The sequence below is a fragment of the Taeniopygia guttata genome, chromosome 4, assembly GCF_048771995.1.
Source record: "Taeniopygia guttata chromosome 4, bTaeGut7.mat, whole genome shotgun sequence".
NCBI lineage: Eukaryota > Metazoa > Chordata > Aves > Passeriformes > Estrildidae > Taeniopygia > Taeniopygia guttata.
The window spans coordinates 9020061-9034426 of record NC_133028.1 but is presented as its reverse complement, the minus strand read 5'-3'; the positions used below and the strand labels follow the sequence as shown (position 1 = coordinate 9034426).

The following is a 14366-nucleotide window of genomic DNA, read 5'->3' as shown; positions in this document are numbered from 1 at the left end:
TTCTGTTGTTTTAACAGCAATTTCTTCCCCAGCCAGTGCTCCACATGAGGAGTCTCTTCAGTAATGTTTTACATATAGATATAAAACTAAGGTCTAACTCAGGCTGCAACAGACACAAGCCTGCACATTCCCAAGAAAAAAAGTTCATTCTTTGTTTCTTTGTCACCTAACTGATGCAGGTGTTTTCAAGAGCACATGTTTTTTTAGTTTTGCAGGGACAGCTGGTGCTGAGTGGCATGGATATTACCTTTTAGGTTTGAGCTGCTATTCCTCCAGCACAAGCAAACAAATCATTAACACTGCATTGACAAAAAAAAAAGTGAGCCTAAGATATTAATCCCTTCCTCAACTTTTTTTCTGAAGAATAATAGATGTCCCTTTTATGTCTCTGAACTATATTTTGAAGACTGATATTGTTCTCAAAATCTCTTCTGGAACAGGAGACCAAGGGTTCCTTTACCTACAATGGCTGGGTATAAGCTGAGCAACTATAATCTGTACCAGAAGCACACACTGGGACAGGAGCTCCAGAACAAAAAAGAAGGATGTGAAGTTGTAGGTGTTTCAGTGGTCTGCAGCCAACCCAATCCTGCCACATCCATGCCTCACAGGGGACATGAAAGCAATTGCCTGTCAAACCTTCCCAAATCCCAAACTGAGTGTAATGACACTGCCTTGCAATTGAGTCCCAACCCGAGGGGGTGGATCACAGAAAAATATGTGTGTTAACAAGCAGAAGAAAGAAAACTGTGCAACAGCTCTGGGAAAGGACATTAAATATATGCTGAGTGGAAAATTCGTTTTCTTAACCAAAAAAAAAAAAAAAAACAAAAAAAAGGAAGACTGCCTTACAATTTGGGTATCATCATCTACAAGTAAAAAGGCTTCTGCTGTCTCTATTCTGAACAGAGTATCAGAGGACTTCTACAAGTGTGCTATCTTTACACAGTTCAAGCTCCTAAATCACCCATCTTCTTTCTCCCTGGGCATACTATGGAACTGCAAACCATTACTATATTGTTAACCATTTACCTGACAGCAGCATCAAACCTACCTACTTCACTACTGCACTGCTATTAAACTGGAAATTTCTGTAGTACCTTGTTGCTCACAAATGATCCACTGAAACAGAAACATTACAGTAATTCACAGAAGCTAAGTTCCAGCAATCAGAAGGCATCTTTCTTGCTCTAGCAGACAGTTTTTCCTATCATGTGAGTTGGCAAACAGAGAATATAGCAAAGTAGATAAACCTTCACTGACCAATTTTGACACAGCTGAAATTCAGTTTACAAAATTTTTTTGTATGTTTCTTTCTTCCCTTTCCCCACCCACACAGAAAAAAGCAAGAAAAAAGCAAGACACAAGTCATCTGCCATACTAATGTATTCCATCTTTCAAAAAGAAAGACATGATTTTAATATTACTTAACAATATGTTAAAAAAGTAGCCAGTTAGGCTTCAGTGTTAATACAATTATACACTCTATAACAGATTTGATAGTGTGAGTACTGTTCTTTTTTAAATTTTCTCATTCTGCAAGTATTCTTACACAAGCTGGCTACAAGTCAGGAAGAAAAAAATCAAAACACAAATAGCGTAACTTGTACACTCTTAAACAGTAGATTGTGAAAGAACTGAGGGAATACTTGTCCCATAAGAGCCTCTTTTCATGAAGTCATGTCAGGAGAATTCTGGAGCAGATGAAAGCACAACTGACTAGGTCCATTCCTTTGTCAGGAGTCAGAATGACAAAACATAGCTAGATGCAGAAGTGACAGGAGCCACTGCAGATGATGCAACCTAGTATTTTGGCCTCCACCCAAGCCTAAGCAATTTAAAGTCTCTGAGGCCAAGGCATTCAGAAGGAGATGGAAAAGAGCTATTGTTCCAACTCCAACAGCATACAGCTACAATCAAGTAAGTCTCACTCACAGACTACAAGCACACAAGCTAACAAATTCAGGTAGAAAGTGGCAATTTTTCAGTCCGCAAGAATTATCAGGCCAAAGGGTTCAGTGCAGATCCACACAGCACTGGGGACAAGGCAAGGCAGCACTGGCTCAAGACCAGATAAGCTCTCAGCACAGCAGGACAGGTAAGTGGAGTTGTCGTTCATTGATTCCTGCAGGGTTCCCTCCCTGTATTGTGTCATTTCAATGTGCAGCAAAGGTGGTTTTTTTTAAGCTAAAATTGGACCAGTTGATGGAAAGTCTCTGCCTTGTCTGTCTGGCAGAATCCAAGCAGAATCTGAAAAGAAACAAAGCAATAAAGTGAAATCAGTATACTTAAAATCAATCCACATGTGTTATCCCTCTTTTGGAGAGAAACTCTCAGAAAGACAAACCCTCTTAAAAAACGATACAAAAACAACAAAAAAATCACTTGTCCATCACTCATATACATCATAATTTTAATTATGCAGTAGTGTTAAAAGTAACTGGCTTAAGTGAAGGAGGTAACAAAGAATGTTGCACATTCAGCAGCACAGAAGCATGTTAAATGTCAACTAGAAACAGAAATGGCATTGCTGTATTAATCAAAAATTTTGAAAGGGTAAGAAAAAGTGGTAGATGGTGTTTAAAGCAGCATCACCAATGGCATGGGACACTGTGCTTCTCTTAATACAGCAAAGCTACATTGGAGACAAAGATCTAGGGAAAGGAGGTCACTAATACAGCAGATAAGTAGCCCACGTGCCTGGAAAAAACACCCCTAGAAGAAAAATCCTCTTATTTGCTTTCACTGACCAGAGTTTCTACATGCAGGCCTTTCAGGGACTGTTAATCTGAGCTGAAGAACTTTATTGAGGCAAGGCACAGCTTGGTGAGGCTAAGGGCTGCATGACTGCATCAAAGCAGTGCAAACCTGGAAGGTTACACTGCTTCTGAAACAACTTTGGAAAGCCAAAAACAGGGGGGCAGACAGAAGGAGCACATATAAACAGGTACAGTGGATGATTACAATCAGACTTGCTGGTTAGAAGCAGTGTGCAATATTAATCATGACACCAGGGTGTAATTAGGGTATCCATCTATTTTACCACTACAAAACATGAAGAGAAGATGATGAATGAACTACAAGTGAAAAATATGAATTCAGTCAGTCTGCAGCTCATTGCCATGGAGGGTTACCAGAACAAGCCATGCTACTAGCCTTCCAAGTATTATGCTGGGCATAACCAAATGGTAGAGAACCTAAGTATTAAAGATGCCCTAATGGCATTAAATAGCTGTTTTTCTCCCCTAAAATAGCACCTATTAGGGCTTGTCAGATACCTTTTTCTTAACAGGTATCCATAAAAAACTAGACAGTTACACACACTTCCTAACAGATGACAGTAAAGGAGTAGAGTCCATCCATTAGAGAATAGGTTACAAAACAGCACACTTTAAAGTGCTAACTCTTCAGCTGGAATCACATTTGACAAATTTATCCCCAAAATTCAACTGCACCTATACAAATGTAATACACTGGTTCATTCATTCTACTGAGAATAAATAACTGATGAACAGAGCTTATCTATTTACTGCAGATAGTGGAAGGTAAGGTAAGAATATTCCATAACAAAGGCTTATACTGTATCAACACTAGCAGTATCTAACACATGCCATATTTCACCTGTAAAACCTGCATTTTGATTTAAAAAAAAATCTTTTAATTGGCACCACTCAGAAAAATAATTTTAAGACTATGTACCTGTGACCATGCACCTGCGACAATTTCATTGTCTTGCACATTTTAACTCCATAATTAATCAGGTATATGCATTTTGTAGCAATAATAAGCAGCAAGTTCTTTGCAAGACCCAGACACACATTACATCCCAGGCATGTAGGCTATGGAAATTATATAAATTTAAAGAAATCCATACTGAAAGTCATTTCTTGTAACAAATGGCTTGTGTTGCTTTGGGAAATACTACTGTTGAGTCCTAAATAATTTAATTACAGGAAACCGAGTTGTGACATTTCAGATTTGGCTACCATAATGAAAGGCTCACTAGATGTACTCATGGGGAACCAGCCCAACCAGACACCACTGAAGAACAAATTCAAACAGATTTCAGTATTATGGAAGAACATGTGCTACACTATTTAAACATGAGATGTCTCCTCACATTTGAGGAATTTAGAGGTAACTAGTATCACAAAATATTCTGAGTTGGAATATTCCAAAAAGGAATCATCAAGTCCAAATCTCAATATGATGCACAAATCCCAAAATCAACCAAAAATTACAGAAGAAAAAACTTTCACAAGCACAGGCTTATATTATTCTTTTACTGTCACTGTACTAAGTCAGATGAATGAGGCTTTGAGCAACTTGTTCTAGTGGAAGGTGTCCCTGCCCATGCCAGGGGGACTGGGACTAGATGGTCTTTAATGCTCCTTCCTATGTAAACCATTCTGTGATTCTAGGATAAGCATCCTTAAAGTCTGGCATAAGACACTTAGCCCACAGTTATAAATCTCTGCTTAATGTACAGTATAAAATTCCCAACTAACAGCTTCTGTAAACAAGGAAGAAAACAAAATAAACCTCTCAAGTATCTGTTTGAAAACTTAAATCTAATAATTTTTGTAAAAAATGAAAACACTAATCAGTATTTGGCTTGTATGGCTAATAAGGGAAATATTCACAGAAACTTTGCTTATAAATAATGGTAATTGACAGTATTCTGAAGGCCTTGATGAGAACCTGGGGGGGGTCACATAGATAATTCTGGCATTTGCTTCTGAATTTGTGCTATTTAGCCATGAGCTGTGCCCACAGATCACAGCTCTGGTGACTGTTACAGTGTTCAGAATGTCAGCTGTAACAGGATTTGCTGTGTTACAACACAGGCTTTTCTGACAGGACTTAGTTATTAACTTGGGGGTTGGTGTGGTGTTGTTTTCCTTGCTTTACAACCATAACACATGGAAAGTAGCAACAACAACGTTATGCCACAGTGATTACAGCACTTTACCTTTTAAAATACTCCACTTCTCGTTCTGTTTCATCCATTTCCACGCTGTCTAAATCAATGTCTTTGGGTAGAAACACGTCATCTACAAAGAAAAAATGATGGCACTATGTTAGATTCCATGGGGAAAGGGGAAGGAGAGATTAAGAAGCTGCATTAAAGAGGTCTTTGGAGAACTGACTGAACTGCATAGACTATTCATTATTCATATTTACACTGAATTAATACACACTTATAATTAAAAAGACACTTCTTAAAGCCCCTACACTAATATCTCTGCCCAGACTTGACGAAGTTACACTGGTAAAAAAGAAGAATTGATTTAACAGTAAATGTATTGATTGCATGGGCTCCAAAAGGTACCATAAACCTGGAATGACCATAAGACTAACCAAATCATACAGAGGGCTTGATGAATAAGATAACTGTTTAATGCCTGAAATTTTTGATCTTACTACTAAAAATGTAGCGCTAGAAACATTTTAAAAACAGTATTTATAAAGAAAAATACTTAGAAACTTCTGGGTTGTAGAGTTGCTGCAGTCCCTCTGGGACATGATGATCGGGCTGTGTCTGCAAGAGTTTAAGTCACGCTAGCGACCATTAGACTTCATTAAAAAAACAAAAACCCAAATATTTAACATAGCAAAGAAAGTACATTACACCAACAGGCTCTATGGTGACATCTCAGCATATGGTTTTCTTTTGGACTTTAAAAAAATATGCATTGGAAAGAACACATTTTTGTAGAAAGCAATTTGAACATTTTCCTCTTGAAGTTTCCTTCTCACTGTATATACACTCGAGTCTCATTTCTGAAGCAATACAATACATTTCAAAACACAGGTGAGACAAAGCAAGTAACCAAAATGACCATGAACACACTTGACTACAGAATCCTTGAGATTAAGAGGATAGACAACTCATGGTAAAGACACTTATGGTAGTTTCAAAAATTGCATGTATTTGCTATTCAACCTATGTCTGAGGAAGCAGAAAGCCCTACAAACACAGGGCTTCCCCAACACTCCCAGCTTTCTTCAGCCTGTTTGTAACAAGAAGTAAAAATACTCTGCCAGAAGAAATTTTTTTAAGAAACACAGATTTCACCAAAAGCATATTTACTGCTTTAGCACTTCATTTGAAAACTCAGTCAAAACCCCCCTAGTTTCCTTCCTTTCATGTTCTCTCAATTACCCTAGTTTTACTTGGTTTTTTTTCTCAGTTCAATCTTTGTATCTTTGGTAATTTGGTACATCAACCCTATATCTTAAAAAAATTATAACTACATGAAAATTATGTATTACAGTATCTTTCTTGTAGCTCTCAGGACTACTTAAAGTAAAAATCCAGTCCCAAGTCTATAGAGCACTGTTGGTTTTTTTTTTGACAAATTCAGAAAAAATGTCCCTGTATTTTTTCATATTTAAACGTTAACTTTTGGAAATTATACGTATACTTGACTTACGCAGGAGAAGAAAAAAAAGGTGGGGGCAGGAAGGAGGACAAGATGCAGGAAGGTACCTGCATCTCCTACAGTAAACACCCTTTTTCATAGTTTCTCTTTCAAATGTCTCCAGTCTTCTCTTTCTGATCCCAGTTCTGGAGTTCTGTCTTGCTCCAATCACTGGAGTACATTCTTCTTGATAAATTAAAAGAGCCAAAACCCAAACACACCACAACAGAATATGCACTAAGGTGTCAGAGAAAATTGTTCCATGCTGTATTGCTGTTGACTGACACAGAATGGAAACATGAGACATCAGATTTAAAAACAGAAATAGTGGGCTGACCCAATCCAACCATGAAATAACTAAAAAAAAAACCCTAGCACTTCCTGCAACCAGGAATTAGCTTTATATTTTTATTAACAAAGCTTAACAAAAGTAAGTACTCTGAAACACTGGCAGAGGATGCCAAGGCACGAAGGTCTCCTGTCTTGCTGTGCTTACCAGTCAGAACAGCAGCAGGAACTGGTAAATATTGAATTTATGCAATGTTACCACTCAGCTGCCAGGTATCCCAGGGGAATGACCAGGTGCTCCAAGTAGACAGATGTCCACACCACAAAGTTGCCATCTCAACTGGTAGTCCCAGTAGGGACCCAGGATGTGCAGGAAAAAAGAGATGCCTGAGAACAGCAATTTGACTCTAGTGCTGACAAAGCCAATGGGCCAGAACTGTGCGTGATTTTCAGCTCTGGTATTAGTTCTTGGATGTGTTCAGGCAAACAAAAAAAAGAAAGTTGGAAACAAAATTATTCAAGTGCAACTTGCTTCACTTAACTCCATCTTCTACAGCTGTATTACTTCTGAGAAATAAAAATAATTCTGTTGACTAGAACGAGCTAATATGGAGAACACAATCAACTTAATCAACTAATTAACATTCCACTACAACTTTTCACTCTGGCAAGTAAAAAATAGTAAATTAGTTTCTTTATTCATTTATTTACCTGTTGATGTAATTAATATAAGAAATGAATTATTTCCACTGAAAAAAATGCATATTTATATATGAATGACCATTCTTTACCTGAAGAATCCCCTTATTTCCCTTGCCTAAAGAGTAAGACCAACTTCATACTATACTCCTAATGCAGTATGAGAAACGATCTTGTTTTTAAAGAAATTCAAAATGGATTTCAACATACTATTGAATTAAACAATATATTTAAGCAAGAAAAGAAAGCCAGTCTCCTGGAAAGCCTAAACAAAACCCCCTACAGCATATGCTTATTCATTTGTTTTTAAAAGCATCCTCCACTTGACTAAAACACTATCCATCTCTTAATTGTTGAAATTCCAATGACATGACTTTTCCTGACACCAGTTTTTCAATTTCTCTGATTTACATTGGCAGGAATACCTGAAGATAAATATCTCAGACTTCTGGAATGAAATGGTAAGAACAGAACATAACCCCAGTTCTTCAACTTTCTTACGCACTTACCAATGGAATTGTTGACTTTGTCCCCTTTTTTCTTCTTGTTTTTCTTGTTCTTGCCTTTTGGTTGAGGAGAATCTGCAAGTATTAGCTTATTATTTTGCTGCTGTTCACTTGGTGATGGGGACTCACTTGTTACGGGTGCTTTCTCTTCCTTTACATGGTTCAACTGTTTTTTGTTGTTACTGTTTAATTTCTTCTCATCCTTTTTAGGTTCTGCAAGTGGTGGGAGCTCTGCTGCTTTCGCTTTGGATTCTATTTGGTTTCTGGTTTTAGTCTGAATCTCAGCTGCTTTGGGGGATTCAACGGGCTTTTTCACTTGTTCAACACACTGTTTGTTCATCTGTTTTAGTTTCTGTTTGCTGTTTCCTTCTTTATGTTGATGCATAATATCAAGCAGAAAAGAGAGGGGCTCATGCTGCTTTACACTGCCCTCTTTCTGATAAAGCAGCTTTGAGTCTCTAGTGTTTACAGGATTGGACAGTTCACAGCCCGTCTCTAGAACTGGCCTCTGCTCTGTGTGATTCACATGTCTTGACAGTGAACCAGCTGAGGTTTCCATCTTTTCTGATTGCTCCAGGGTACCATTCTGAATGTCTTCGGGTGTGTTTGGGACAGGTTCCTTCACTGCCTGGCAGTTCCTAGGGAGCAGGTCTGCCTTCGGACAGTCCTTACTTGTTCTCTCTTTCTTCTTTTTCTTTACAGCTCGTAACTGCTGAAGCTCTTGGAGCCGCTGTAATTCCTGTTTCAGTCTCTCTTCTTCCTCTTCCTCACGCCGCCTCTGCTCCTCAAGCAACTGGTGATGCTCCCTCTCCCTGGCTTCAGCTTCAAGTCGAGCTTTTTCTTCGAGCTGCAAAGTAACAATAGGTTTATTGAAAGTGACAAATATTTTGGAAATTAGAAGCTTTAGGGATTATTACTACTTTTCTTTATGAATATTATAAATCCTAGGATATGAACATACGAACACACTTAAATCTGTAACTCTGCAGAGCAAGCAAATAAGTATACAAAGGCTGCCCTTTTAAATATTACAATCCTTTCTCAATTCATATTTTCTATGTTTCTGTAACTCATTTGACCATTTTTAATAACAAAAGATCAGCTGTTGATCTTTTCTTCCCTACTGCTAAGTCTAACTTCACATTAAAGTTTTCTGCAGCCACAAAACATTCAGCTTCCTTCTCAAAGACTGTGTGTGTTTCTAAGGTAACTCAAGCTCGCATTAGGTTGTATCATTTACCTGTTCTCTTGCTATGGTAGCAGAGCTGCTCTGTTTCAGAGATCAGCAATGTTAGGAAGAAAATAATTAAAAACATTCTGCATCAAAATACTAAGCAAATAATAGCTACATCAGAAGTTGTTAAAAATCCTAAGGATGGCAGTTTTCCATTGTCAGCCATTAGTTCATTAACCAAAGCAAAGACATAAGGGATTTTGCCAGCCTTTCCTGCCAATGCCTAAAACTTTGCTGTGCTGCATTGATCTTGCATCATTAGCAAAATGAAACAAAGCCATACAATGAGAACAATCATGACCATTTATTTTCTCGCACATTTAGAGGCACCTGTAGGGCATTACTTTTTCTCAGTTACAGAAGTCATTCAAAAAATGAGAATGGCTCATGAGAATGACCTTATGGGAATTTTCCTCTTCTTACACTCAAACTGCACTGTAAAAGCAAAGTGAATTTTGCACTGCAAATTTTACAAAGTTAATTTTATTTATAAATAATCCACTAAACCCTCAAGATGCTGAATAGTGCTACAACGTGAACATAAAGAATTTAACTTGTGAACATTAGGTCTTCCAAACCCATGGAAGAATTTAAAGAATGCAGAAGTAGTGCCAGAAGAAAAGCCACAAACAAGAAAATATTTACAGTGTGATCACATAACATGCTTACCAGAAATCAAAAACATTCAGCAACCAATTACATTGTGCCTTGAACTTTATACTTATGGCTGATACTTGAATTGCTCTAAGAAAAGGTTTCCTGCCTGTTCCAGCTTTTAAAAACAGGGTATTTCCTCTGTTATTCCTTTTTCATATTTATTACACATTGGAGTTCTTTAGAAATATTTTTTGTCAATTTTCATTTGAAAGCAACCTGTAGTTTTTTCTTCCCTGTCCCCTCCCTGCAGCTTGCCACTCCATCTCAGGATAACCCTTTGTGTCATCACGTGGCACAGCACTTAACCTCCGTCAATCAGGACAGCAAGGTGCTCAGCGCAATTATTCTAAAAATACCAAATGCAACTCCGCATAAAAGCACTGACCTATGTTTCCTGGCTTCCTACAGACATACTTCATCAAAACCATTATCCCAGTACAGAAACACTGACTTTCTAACTTCCATCACTTTTAAATGTCAATGCTAGAAAACAACATTTCCAACATTTTTGATACTCAGAAATAACCTTCTGAAGTATGGGAAATTCCAATATAAAGCTGACATGCACCAAAGCACATGACAATGGCATTTTCAGGAATCCTCCCAGTCTAGTACATAACTCCTCAGATAGCCCCCGAACAGGTAAGCCAGCTGTGTAAAAACAAGCTGGCAGTGTACCACAAAGCACAATTACAGCATTGGGATAAATCAGCATACACTGGCATACTTGAGGGGCCTTCACAGATTCAAAAGTATAAACATACTTTTATGTCTTACCTTTCTTTGCTTATGTCTGGCTCTCTTGGCTGCACGAGAACTGCTTACAGGTTTGGTTTCAGAGCTGTTTATAAATTGTAGCAAGTCTTCCACCTTTCGATGGTCAACAACACTTTCCCTTTCAGAGATCTGATCTGGTTTCTTCGGCTGCTCCTCTTTCCTTTTCGTTAAACGTAAACGAAGCTTTTCTCGCATTTCTGCATAATTTCTACTGGTTGGTGCAGCTGGAGGCTAAAGGACACACAACAGATTTTAGTGACTGAATGGAAAAATTTCACTGACTTAATGCTTTGGAGATTTTTGAAATTTCAAAATACTCTCCCGTTACATAACACAGGAGGTCCAAGCCTGACTATCAAACTCATTGTTGGTATGTGAACCTAAAGTGTATTTAACAGGAAACAGACCTGCCAGACTTGGTGCTGGCTTCTGAACTATTTTTTCCAACTGAAAGAACAGCTGATCTGGAGGAGAATAGCATGAGTAAAAAGGCAAAGAAAAAACCTTTAAAATCAAGGAAAAATACTGTGACTTTTATTTCCATATTCTCTTGTGATTGGCATGCTGTATTTGAAAATTTCAAATGAGCAGACATTTACTCTGTTTTCATTTCCTGTGAAATCTGTTTCAGAGGTTGGGCTACACAGGCCTCTGGGCTGTACCTGTGAAAGGCTGATTATCCTGCACTGAAACCTGCCAGTACACCCTCTCAGCAGAGTCCCATCAAAAGCTTAACACTGCTGCAAGTGGAATCCTTGCATCATGTTCCAGATCTGTATTCCCAGCGACTGCTCCTGCCTCTCCACTCCTCACTGCCTCTCCCCTCCTGATGCCTTACCCTCTCTGCTCCTGTACCAGACCTGGTGCCCATCTGTTCACAGCTACACCAGTTCAACTCACTAAACTAGCAAAACAAAGCCTATTAACTTAAAAATCCTGTCACATTCTGCCACTTCAGCAAAATGAATAACTTACTGTGCAGTCAGGTAACTATCAAACACAAAGCAAGCATGGACATAGTGGGAACATACAAGGAGAAATGGAATTCCCTCCCAGCCCCTTTAAGCCACAGGGCAGGGGCTTTTAATTCACTTGAAGAGCTAAGATGAAACTGACCCGATCAAATACATGGCAAATAAAGTGAGCTTTTACTTCAAATAGGAAAAATGCTAGTGACTCAAATTGTACCAGTGAATTGATTATTAAAACAGGCCATACACAGATTTACAAGTTAAGAAAAAATTAATGTGTTATATTATAGCTAAGGATCTAGAGCTTTTTCTCTTTTTTCCTCCTTTTTAAAAAATTGTATTAAAGTGAATACTTTGAGGATTGCTATTTTTACGGATAGCAGACTAGCTCATAAATTGCCATAAAGATTTAAACCAATATCCTATATAAAGTGTACTTTTACCCCACCTCATCACATTCATTGTAACTACAGTACTACAGACGAGTGAATGAATTTTGTAAAATTATTTAAATGGCTCAGTGCCCCTGTTTCCAGTTTCAGTCAAACACGGCATTTATTATTCAATTCAGTTGCTTCCTAAATCTTTTAGTAATTTTTATTGCTCTTAAATGCTGTGAACTGGAAAGGTTTATTTCAATCCTTCATTTCAAAGAGGAAAATTACTTTTTAACTCCTTTTACAACTTCTTGAGTGAGTTCCAATGCTATCCCCTAAGATGCAGTCTGATAAATCACCAGCAACCTATGATGAGTAAGTGACAAAAAAGCAAACAAAAGCAATTTAAAATACAAAAACTTACTCCTCCATGGCCGAAGAACTCACAGTAACAGCAGTCACAGTATTTTCCTTCTTTCTGATTTGTGGAAGTTGAGGTACTGGAGCTATGCTCTGAACAGCTATCTTCGTCCTGGCTCTCCTCTCCATCATACTGCTGATGATCATACGTGTTACTGTTCTCACAGCGATGGCCCTCACAATCTGGATCACTATGTTAAATTTAAAAAAAAAAAAAAAAAAGCTTAGAAAACCTTCATGATAATAAATAAGGTACAAAATGTTATATAATAGTTATAATAATTATTATTATTTATGATAAAGAAATATAAACATGTTCCTGCCTCTAACAGGAACAATGGTTCACAAACTGGGATATCAGCCATCCTAAAGCTTTCACCCACTAAGTCACAAATTGAGACATTCAAACCCAAGCAGTAGGATAAAATGATACACAGAAAAGTGAACTACAAAAAACAAATGTAGTGATGCCCCGAACAAGCAGCATAGAGAGTGGGTTTTGGAACAGTTCTTCCTAGCTTTAGACAGGTAAAGTATTTTAGAAATAATGACTCTAGCTTTTTAAAATGGAATAGTTTTGAAACTGTTGCCCCTCTTACCACTTGTAACATCAAGGTTTCAAATGCAGCTGCAAATCTCCTGGTTTTAGATAGATTTTCAAGCTCTTGACTTAAATAAAAAAATCCAAGGTCAGCTAAAACCTAAAGTTCCCATTACCCTGTCTGCAACTTGATTTTGAAGGGGAAATACTAGCACATCTCTTCAATAAGCAGGTCCATGGCAGTTGATTACCTCAGAGCTCTGTATAACTGCACACATTTCTACTGCCCAGGTCTTCTAAAACCCAAGGTGATGTTGCTTCAAAACAAAGCAGGATTAAAAAAATCCCCTCTCGTGTCTATCATAAGTATTTCCTTGTTATTATGTTAGAAAGGTGAAAACAGGCCATATTCTGCCTTATCTACAGAATAGGTACAAATCTTCTTTTGAACCTCACTCCCCCTCCCCAGAATGCAATCCTTGCTTCTGGGTCTCTCTCAGTTAATTTTTTTTTAACAAACTAAAAATACCATGTTAGCACCTGGATACAATGATAAAAAGTTGGATTTCTACTGTGTCTATATTTAATTATCTCCCTGCACTAGATAAGAAAAATTCTTTACAAAACTGAATTAATTTCTCAAGTATGAAAGAACAGTTATTTATCTTGAGATATCTTCAATAAAACCAGTTGATATCAGAAACAAGTACATTTTTAAAAGTATTTACCAAACTCTACCTAAATTACACATCATCTTCCAAAAACTTACAGCAGCCAGGAGACTACATTCATAGTATCCATGATCACAGCCCCACAGCTGAGAGAGTTTAGAGCAATGACTCAACTGCTTTTCTGTTACGCCTCCACCCTTCAGACACATCAAAGGGCTGGCACCATTGTCAGCCTGCCACAGTACATAACACTACCAGAAGACAGCTCCACCAAAGTCCTTCCCCCCTCCAAGACCTTTGAAAACCTTCAGAAATCACAACATCCTTCCATGCTAAAACCACTGTATAAATGGTAGGACTGATATCCAATAAGTCATAGGTGTAGTCAGGAAAATGTGTCACTGCATGGCAAGTTTCAAGACCATGTGTGACCTCTTTATATTTTGAGCTAAATTACAAAGTAAGTTTTCACAGCTTTCCATTCCTGCTTGCCATATAATGCCAAAATAACAGAAAACAGGTATATTATACAAGAGGTTTGTGTCTCAGCAGCAGTAATCATCAACCAGTAATTACAGTAAGAAAGAACAGTTTGACTTGTATATCCCAGGCAAAATTTCTGAATGAGCAAATATTTGTTTTCAAGCCTCTAAATTCAGTAACTGGACTTCACAATGGAAATCATATTTGAGAAGTCTCACACCAAGTTACATACTAAGTATCTGCACTTGGTTTCATTTGCTGAACACAAACACAGCTTTTACATTCAACCAGTGTCAAGGAGAAGAGGTATCTGTATT

At 37.8% G+C, this 14366-nt stretch overlaps 1 protein-coding gene across 3 annotated transcripts in view; it reads right to left on the bottom strand.

Annotated features, from left to right (window-relative positions):
- Positions 1-1368: 1368 nt before the first annotated feature.
- Positions 1369-14366, bottom strand: part of FAM193A (family with sequence similarity 193 member A) — a 76848-nt gene continuing 63850 nt past the window's right edge. For all 3 annotated transcript variants that reach the window (XM_030270591.4, XM_012573655.5, XM_012573656.5), the window contains 5 exons: positions 12359-12545; positions 10587-10817; positions 7922-8765; positions 4973-5054; positions 1369-2250 (listed from right to left, as the gene is read on the bottom strand). In XM_030270591.4, coding sequence (XP_030126451.4) covers positions 2157-2250; positions 4973-5054; positions 7922-8765; positions 10587-10817; positions 12359-12545 — 1438 coding nt within the window. In that variant the 3' untranslated portion in view covers positions 1369-2156. The remainder of the gene's footprint in view (positions 2251-4972; positions 5055-7921; positions 8766-10586; positions 10818-12358; positions 12546-14366) is intronic.